Below are 9,414 nucleotides of genomic sequence, written 5' to 3'. Positions count from 1 at the left end.
TGTAATCACCCCCAAGAGTCTCACTAACTTCAAAGATTTTTTGGAAATTAAGCAAAGCAATTAAATTGATTTTTTTTTTAGGAAAATTACTAATTTACGTAAAAATTCTCAACAAATTTCATTAGATAATCAAAAAGAAAACTTATTCCAACAAAAGCTCCCTAAAAGAAAAAGCTTTCAACGTGTTTTTGGTATGTATGGAATTTCTTAATAGAAGCACAAAAATCAGAGTTAATGTAAGACAGTCGACGACATGTGTTGTTTGAAACTTATGAAATCTAATTAAAAGTTCGTGCAATGTAATGGGTTTATGTTGCACAAGGAACGTCTATATAAAAACTCAATTTTATTTCAACAGCACTACAAAAGACAATGTCGTGTCATTCTTTATTGAGGTGCTTCTTCTTAATCCTTTGCCACGCAGTTTTTGTGTTTGGTTTAATACAAAAAGGTCAATGTAATATTAAAGAAGAACATAAAACATATATTACGAATTGTAAAAATTTAAAATATAAGAGTCGACATGATTGCTATGTACCGATTGCTCATCTTCCTACATCTAATGATACTCTTAATATTTTCCACAATCCCTATAATTCTCTGGAAGAAGTGCTTGTATGTGTATATTGTGAGCAACATTATTTCTATTCAAATGATGCATCTGTGGCTACTTTGGATATTGCATTCTTGTGTGATGAGACAAAGTCAGCAATTTGTGAAAAATTTTTAATCAACTATCTCATGGATGGCCCTATGAAAAAGTCAAACTCTCAGAAATGGCCAGATACTACAAAATCATTCTGCATTGATCATGATCAATATTATGCCTATATCCTCTTGGATCCTACCATTGATATTTTTGTGATGTGGAATTGTATTGAGAGAAAGAATAATTACCGAGAAATTGGGGCTTGGTTCTTAACTTCTCAGTACACAATTGAAAAATCAATCCCACATAGGCAAAAGCTCTTGGAAAAATTCTCAAATATATTTGAGTGCTCCATTGAAGATTTTCATACAAATGACAATTATGTTAATAAATGCGATCCACATTTTGAATGCTCCTATCATGGTAGATGTTTAAAGACAGAACACAATGATCCTAAGACAACTGAAATACAAACAAATAATGAAAAAGTTGAGAAAAATTCTTTTACAATTTACTACATAATTGGGGCAATTTTTATTTTTTGTGCTGTAATTATTGTATGCTGTACATTGAAAACATAATTTATTTATGATTTGTTTTTTCAAATTTGTGCATAGAAAATTTTTTTTGGAAATTCATAAATTTTAGTACCTAATGCATTTTCTGTGTCGATTGTATTTCTTAAAAAAAGCTCAAAAAAGCTTAAATGATATCACAACATAAACCAAAGAGAATCTCATTTATGTGTCTACTTGTTGGAAAAAAGTGATTTGTATTTTTAGACATTTTAGACAAAATATTTTGTATTATACAACAAAATATCATAAAAAAGAGTTCCCCATCTAAACATAATATAATAAAAAATTTGATAATAATTGCAAAAAAAAAACATTATGTAAGGGGTTATCATTTTCGTGTCAAATAAAGAAAATATTTTCTTAAAAAGGCTTGCGGCCTATCGTGCTCTTTTAGTTGGTCTTGAACTGCAGAAGTGTGACAATGAAAATTCTTTTGCTTCTTTCAATTTTCCTTTTAAATTTCGCCCTTCGCGATGGGCGTATTTCGGAATCACTAAAGGTGACCCTACCGCATGGAGGTGAATTAATTGGAAAGTATTTGAGCTCGCATAGGGGCAGAGGGATACGAGCTTTTATGGGTGTACCTTATGCTGAACCACCAGTTGGAGCACTCAGATTCAGCAATCCTGTACTCAAGACACCATGGACGGGATCTCTTAATGCTTTCCAAGAATCAAGCTCTTGCCTCTCATATGACTACCTCTTTGGCGGAAATGTACCAATTGGAAGTGAAGATTGCCTCTACTTGAACATTTATGTACCTCAAGTAAGGAGGTTTTGTGATAGAATTTGCATAAATAATTAGATTAATAATTAAATTGTCTCACAAATTAGAGACCAAAAACTACAGACCCCCTGCCAGTTATGGTGTACTTACACGGTGGAGGGTTTCAGAGTGGAAGTGGTGGAAAAGCGTGGTACGGCCCAGATTATATCTTGGATCATGATGTCATTCTCGTTGTTGGAAACTATCGTCTCGGGGTTTTTGGATTCCTCAGCACAAATACACCCGATTCCCCGGGGAACTATGGTCTCAAGGATCAAGCTCTAATGCTCAAATGGGTGCAGGAAAATATTGTCACTTTCGGGGGTGATAATGATTCAGTGACGATATTTGGAGAAAGTGCGGGTGGAGCAAGTGTTACGTACCATACTGTTTCTCCCCTATCTCGAGGACTCTTTCACAGAGCCATCTCCCAGAGTGGCACACACTTTGGGCTGTGGGCACTGCAGAAGGGTGAAGCAGCAGCGAAAAATGCAAGAAGATTGGCTGAAACGATAAAATGCCCCTCAAGTGAGGAAAATGTTCCAGAAATGTTGGATTGTCTCCGAAGTATTTCTGCAAAGGAAATTAATTCACATTTCTATGATTTCTTCTATTGGAATACACTTCCCATGATCATGTGGTCTCCTGTCATTGAGCCACAAAGTGATGGGGCTTTCATGTATGAAGATCCAAAGAAAGTACCAGCCAGTGAGGTACCCCTTATGATTGGAATAACATCGGACGAAGGACTTATGCTCAGTGCAGGTAATTGCTGATTATTTTTTAATTCTTGTTCTTTCTTTAATTTAATTTTAATTTTTAGGCTATACAGCAAATTCCAAAAATATTGAAGACATCAAGAATAATATAACCGATATTTTGCCATATTTGTTTTCTTATCATGATTATGACAGCAATACTCAGAAAGTTGCAACGAATATAATTAAAGAATTCTACTTCAAAGATCGCGACGTAGATCTAAATGTCCCGGAAATATTTAAAAATTTTACAAATGTACGTAAATATTTATTTAAGGACCTAATAATTGCTTTACGTTTTAATTTAACAACATCTTGTTACTTTAGCTCGTATCAGATGGATATTTTACATCAGCAGTTGATGCTTTTCTACAAAGTCGTCTGCCAGAAAATCTCTCATCCAATACATTTTTGTATTTATTCAATCATATGGGTGATAGTGGTTTCGTGGAATGTTTCTTTAAGGACTTTGAAAAGGACCTTGGTAATTATTTAATTGTAAACATTAAAAACAACATATAAAACATTAATATTTCTTGAGCAGGAGTTTCACATTTGGATGATTTAATCTACCTTTTCCCAATACTGAAGGAGAATTTCTTCAAAATCATTCCAACAGAAGTGGATGACTTTGTCAGGGAAAATATGGTTGCAATGTGGGTGAATTTTGCAAAGACAGGGTAAGAATAAATTAAGCATGAAAGAAATGTTGCTCTTTTACATAATTTTCTTTTTTTTTTTTGACTTAGGAATCCCACAACATATGCATATAAGTTTCCATTCCCTCAGTGGAATACAGCAGGTTCGTTCCCGTATAATTACTTGAGAATTGGAAACTTTAAAATGACTAATAGGTCAGTTATTGGCATGGAAAGAGGACTACTCGAGGAAAGAGCTACGTTGTGGAGAAAAATTTATGCTGCATTGGAAGAATTAGGAGAAAATTGAGAAAAGCTTTTTTCTTTATTCATTTCTTTTGATTTTTTTTCTTTAACAGAATTTTAAAAAGTTAAGAAATTTTTTTTTCGCATGGTGAATTTTTTAAAATGGTAAATAATTAATCAATTTCAAGCTCACATACGCATGAAAAGATTTATAAATAAATATTTCTAAATATTTGCATCAAATTCACTTTGTTTCAGAACTTGGTGTAGAAATGTTGAAAATTTAAAGGAATTTCTGGGTTCCTTTTGGTGCTAATTGCATTCTATCTTGTATGTGCAAGTGATCTCCTTCAAAGTGACTCTTTGACCTCATTCCGTGGTCATGGAATTCATGCATTTATATGGGGATCCTGCAAGCTATTTGAGCCTCCAGTTGGGGAAGTTTAGATTCCAAAATCCTGCTCTGTTAAAGAAAAAAAAACAATGGAGTTGATACATAGAAAGGATTAAAATAGTTTGAGATAAAATTTAGCCAGGTGGAAAAGTTGTTGAAAATAAGCATTTTTATCTGTTATTTAAATGCTTTTGTTCCTCCACAGGTGAGTTTTTAATTTTATTCGCTGCCATATCAGTTCACAAAAGTTTTATTGAATTTCCACCAACAAGGAAACCCCTAACAGTTATAATGTTCCTACATGAAGGGGGTTGGACCGCTGATTCTGCATCATTTTACTCTCCTGACATCTTTATGGACCACGACGTTATTTTAGTTTTGTTGGAAACCATCGAGTAGGGGTTCCCTGGGTTTCAGTCGACAAACACTAGCGATAGTTTAGAGAATTTCAGTCTGAAGGACATGGTGAGAAAATCCTTAAATGGCTTCAGCAGGTTCGTCAGAACATAGGGAAGCTTTCAGTGGAAACACGGACTAAGGGATGATTTTTGGGGAAAGTGCTAGAGCTGCTAAAGCGTAACATATTTAATGTTATTTGCTTCAAACATGGGACTCTTTCAAACGTGCTATTTAGTCAAAGTGGAAACTATTACGACCCATGGTCAATTCTGGTAACATCCCATTGCCACTGAAAGGACTCAAAAGTTTGCAAACGCTTTGGGGAGCGGTTCACTGAAGGATGAAAATAGCTGGGGCCGTAGATTGCTTGCGTGGGAAAATCAGTGGATGATTTAGTGAAATTTACAAGCATTTTAAGTGCATGAGAGGGATACAGAGACCCTCCAGTTAAATTTTCACCAACCATCGAGTGCGGTATAGGCGAGGTGGTCTCATAACTGTCCATCCGAAAAATATATAACAGAGAATCATGGCCTAAAAATTCCTCTTGCTAATTGGATTAACACATGATGAAGGTGCGATACGGTCTTCAGGTACAATATTGTTATTCATTTCCTGTAGGAGGAAAATTTTATTACACTTAACGTAATGTGATGTGATTCGTTAACAGGCATTAAATCCGCACCACATCTTGTTGATGAATTGGAGGGAAAATGGAGAGCTTCTGGTCAATTGTGCTCTTTTATGAGAATTTTCCAACGGAGGCAAATATGCCAACTCTTGTAATCAAACGCTATATAAATATTTTCTATACTTCAAAGACTTTTTAAAGGCTGCAAAAATGACGCACAATTTTACAACAAAATGTATTTTTTGAGGAGAAATTTCTGGAAAAGGAAAGTTTGTAAGTAAATTATTTCCATTTCAGATGTGTGGGGAATTTTCAATTCTTCAAAGGATTCAATAAATTTCTACAAGAACGATTCCATGGCGACACTGATGGCACAAACTTTTGTGTATACATATTTATGCTCACATGAGGTGATGGAACATTTAAGGATTTCCTTTTTGGGGAGCAACAGATGACGATTACGGTAAGGGGCGAACTCATATCCACTAAAAGTCCTAAAAGTCGTTTTATTTTATTTACTCTCCTTAACTTTAAGGTGTCTTTCATGCTGATGACCCTCTCTATTTATTTCTTCCATACCCTAAAAACTCATCCTCAAGTGAGTGCCCAGCAAAAGAGATCTATTCTTAAGAAACTTTAGTTAAGCTTTTAGGTTTATTTCGCCACATTGGGGTAAGAAGGAAAATACGTCCAATTTGTATTAGTTGCTAAACTCATCTGTGGTTACTTTTTTTTCTGTTTTCGGAAAACTAACGCCAGAGAGAGTTTCAATTTTAATTGGACACCAAGTTATGAATTTTAAAATTATGGAAATTATAAAAATTCCAATCAACCATTTTTTGGTGTGAAAATATTATTTATATAGAAGGAAAAAACTGAATTTTTCAAATACAAACCAACTTTTTTGTACTTTTTTTTTACGAATTTGTCTCTTTCTCTAAATAACGACTTTTTAAATTAATTTTTGATTACTTTGCTGCATATTTTTTTAACTTTGATCAATCATGTATCATAAAAGGAAAATTAATCAATATTACATTAATTTTTTTTGAGGTGTAATAAGCTTCAAATAATCTGTTATATAATTGGTACAAATTACAACGAATAAATATAGTATAATAATAAATCACAAAAACTATTTTTTCTCTTTGATAAGAAATTTGTACATTCCTCAACGTTGTCAACATTAAACTGCAAATAATTGTCATATTACGACATAAGAGCACTGATAATGTTTTCTACGTATTTATGTAGCATTTACCAAGAAATTGATGTCGTCACATGACCTTTACTGATAATTTTAAGTAAAACATTTCAAAATAACTCTCTGTCCTACAATCTGGGCAAATACTATGATTAGTCTGTGAAGTAATTCGGTTTGAGAAAGATGCAGATTCACGGAAAATTAGTGAAAAGTGAAATTTTCCTTATTCTTGGAATAGTTTTTCTTCTTTTTGGGGATTCCAATGGGAGAATTTCGGATTCTCTGAAAGTTACATTGTCCCATGGTGGGGGTATTATTGGGAGGTATTTGAGATCATTTCGTGGACATGGAATTCGCGCTTTTATGGGAATTCCATATGCTGAGCCCCCCATTGGGAGTTTAAGGTTCAATAATCCCGTACCCAAGAGTGCATGGAGTGGATATTTGGAAACTGTGTCCAATGAGGCTGCATGCCCGCAATTTGATATGATGAGAAGAAAAGAATATATTGGAAAAGAAGATTGTCTGTACGTGAATGTTTATAGTCCTCAAGTAAGAATGAATGACATTCTCAAGAAAATATTTAAAGAAATTCTAATATTATTAGTCTTGTAATTTTATTGTGTTTAGTTTCCTAATACAACTGAAAATCTACCTGTGATGGTATTTTTCCACGGTGGAGGTTTTCAACAGGGATCCCCTTATTACTACACGCCAGACTTTTTCTTGGATCACGACGTTGTTTTAGTTGTTGGAAACTACCGCTTAGGTGCTCTTGGCTTTCTTACAACAAACACCAGCGACAGTTCGGGGAATTTTGGGCTGAAGGACATGGTGGAAATTCTCAAATGGGTTCAGCAGAATATTGGAGCTTTCGGTGGAAATAGGGATCAAGTAACAATTTTTGGCCAAAGTGCTGGTGGTGCTTCTGTGACGTATTTAATGTCGTACCCATCAGCCAAGGGACTTTTTCACCGAGCAATTTCCCAAAGTGGAACTCTCCATTCACCGTGGACATTCAAAAATACCACCCAAGCACTGCAGATGACACTGAGGCTTGCCCATGAATTGAGGTGTGAGCGTGGGCGTCAGGATAATTGGAGCAAATTGGTCGAATGCCTACGACATAAATCGGCCGAGAGTATTGTGCAGAGTACTTCAGAGCTACATTATTGGATGGGATTCCCATTGGCAGTATTCAACCCGACGCTAGAAAAAGATCGGGAAGGTGCATTTGTAGCTGAACATCCGGAAAATATTGTACGTGATAATCATGGCCAAAATATTCCACTCTTAATTGGTTTAACGAGTGAAGAGGGTGCCTTTACAACAGCATGTAATTAATTATATATAGCAATTAACTCAAGCAATGAACCTGTAAAGTAAATAAGTATCCAATTTCAGCGATTACAGATAAACCGCGCCTTGTTCAAGAATTAAATGATCAATGGAGGAGAATTCTCCCGCATTTACTCTTCTACGGTGATTTCAACGAAGATAGACGGACCACAATCACAGAATCAATAAATACCTTCTATTTCAACGGCAAGGAAGGACGACCAGCAATTGAAATGCTGCAGAACTTTACAAACGTACTAAATTGATTTTAAAGCTAATCCTCAAATTTTTCAAATAATTATTAGAATTGTATTTTAATCTTAAATTATTTTTCAAAGGTATTTACAGACTTTGTATTCTTAAAAGGATTCAATAAATTTCTTCAGAGACGATTTGGCGAAAATCAGGACTTTGCAGACACATACGTTTACCTATTCTCACATCGTGGTGAAGGAAGCTATAGTGATTTAGTAGCAGGACCCAATAGTAAAGACTACGGTGAGATACTTAAAAAATAATGGAAGATCTATGACTGAAAATTTTTTTTCTTCTAAACTTTCTTTAATTTTAGGTGTCTGCCATGGTGATGATATATTTTATTTGTTCCCCTACTTCGATAAATTGTCCTTTAGGTCAGCACCTAGTTCAAAGGATATTTTAATGCAAGAAACTTTAGTCAAACTTTGGGTTAACTTTGCCACTCAGGGGTGAGTTGAAAATCAATTTTATTTATTGGATAACTTTACTTATTATTTTTTTTTCGTTTCATTCTCATTAGAAAACCAACCCCTGTGGAGAATCTTGACATTGATTGGGTACCAGCTGATAAATTTCCCTTCAATTACCTACGAATTGGCAATTACAGAAATTCAAATAAGTCAATTTTTGGCATGGAAAATGATTTGTGGGGGGAAAGAAGTGAATTTATGAGGAATATCTACTGAAATTTTTATAAATCAAAAATAAATGTTTAAATGAATTGGCAGCGTGGTCGTAATAATCCATGAGAAACCCTTATAGCTTATAGGATATAATTTAACATTCCACAGGACGATTAACCCTGATAACAGCGGTTCTCGGCATCCCGAATTATACTCAATGGACCACATGTAAATTTATACTAAAAGTTCTTATAGAAATTTACTCAAGTGGAAATATTCAAATATTGTTTTAATACCTCACGATTCGTAGCTAAAGGTTTCGCTCAAGAGTTTCTTACACAACTTTGTGGTGTAGTAGAGAAAAGAAATATATCTCTGAAGGATTGAAAATCAAGTATTGTGTGTGTGGACTAAGGATAAAAAATCTTAGCTATTGTCCTCTTCAAGATTGGAAGGTATAAGCTCAAGGGGATATTTGATATTAGTAGATAGTTCGTCCTTTCCGGAGGTAAAAACCGCACATATCGTGATCTCAACAAGAAAGGAAGACATATGTACATAGTATGAGGCAATTGGATTGAAACGTAACAAAACGAGAGAGGAAATTGAGAATTGGAGGGATCTATTTGATAGATGTTATTTAATGTTTTACCTGGAAATGCGAATAATTTGGATTTCTTTTGCAGACCATGTGCTCAAAAAAGGTTAAATCAAGAACATTTTTACCTTTAACAGAATCGGTCTTCTAAAAATAAATTAAGGACATTTTTGGGCACAATAATTTGTAAATTTCCTACTCATTAGAGATTTGTTGCACATATTATGCAATAGTTATTGTTTAAACTATAATACATAACTCAAAATCAATATTTGGCGCATAAATGGCATAAATTGATAGCTCTAATTCTGTTATTAGTCCAACTCTTACTCCA

At 34.3% G+C, this 9,414-nt stretch overlaps 2 protein-coding genes across 2 annotated transcripts; both read left to right on the top strand.

The window, feature by feature from the left end:
* The first annotated feature begins 1,624 nt into the window (after positions 1-1,624).
* Positions 1,625-3,878, top strand: LOC129786345 (juvenile hormone esterase-like). Its single transcript, XM_055821286.1, has 6 exons — positions 1,625-1,993; positions 2,062-2,758; positions 2,817-3,007; positions 3,079-3,235; positions 3,296-3,431; positions 3,501-3,878. Exons 1-6 carry the CDS (start codon positions 1,649-1,651, stop codon positions 3,697-3,699), a joined length of 1,725 nt encoding a protein of 574 aa, XP_055677261.1. The 5' UTR covers positions 1,625-1,648; the 3' UTR covers positions 3,700-3,878.
* A 2,535-nt stretch (positions 3,879-6,413) lies between these two features.
* Positions 6,414-8,764, top strand: LOC129786344 (venom carboxylesterase-6-like). Its single transcript, XM_055821285.1, has 6 exons — positions 6,414-6,815; positions 6,894-7,599; positions 7,668-7,855; positions 7,940-8,099; positions 8,173-8,308; positions 8,380-8,764. Exons 1-6 carry the CDS (start codon positions 6,447-6,449, stop codon positions 8,543-8,545), a joined length of 1,725 nt encoding a protein of 574 aa, XP_055677260.1. The 5' UTR covers positions 6,414-6,446; the 3' UTR covers positions 8,546-8,764.
* Positions 8,765-9,414: the final 650 nt, after the last annotated feature.

The sequence above is a fragment of the Lutzomyia longipalpis genome, chromosome 1 (assembly GCF_024334085.1).
Source record: "Lutzomyia longipalpis isolate SR_M1_2022 chromosome 1, ASM2433408v1".
Taxonomy (NCBI): domain Eukaryota; kingdom Metazoa; phylum Arthropoda; class Insecta; order Diptera; family Psychodidae; genus Lutzomyia; species Lutzomyia longipalpis.
Note: the sequence above shows the minus strand (reverse complement) of the source record. Positions and strands in the feature narration are given on the sequence as shown.

What these genes read in the sequence shown, in the direction of transcription:
- LOC129786345 (XM_055821286.1), top strand. Translation starts at nt 1,649, where the DNA reads ATGAAAATTCTTTTGCTTCTTTCAATTTTCCTTTTAAATTTCGCCCTT. An exon ending in TATTTAAAAATTTTACAAAT is followed by an intron (nt 3,008 to 3,078) that starts GTACGTAAATAT and finishes TTGTTACTTTAG; the next exon opens with CTCGTATCAGATGGATATTT. An exon ending in GGACTTTGAAAAGGACCTTG is followed by an intron (nt 3,236 to 3,295) that starts GTAATTATTTAA and finishes TTTCTTGAGCAG; the next exon opens with GAGTTTCACATTTGGATGAT.
- LOC129786344 (XM_055821285.1), top strand. Translation starts at nt 6,447, where the DNA reads ATGCAGATTCACGGAAAATTAGTGAAAAGTGAAATTTTCCTTATTCTT. An exon ending in TGAATGTTTATAGTCCTCAA is followed by an intron (nt 6,816 to 6,893) that starts GTAAGAATGAAT and finishes TATTGTGTTTAG; the next exon opens with TTTCCTAATACAACTGAAAA. An exon ending in TGCTGCAGAACTTTACAAAC is followed by an intron (nt 7,856 to 7,939) that starts GTACTAAATTGA and finishes TATTTTTCAAAG; the next exon opens with GTATTTACAGACTTTGTATT.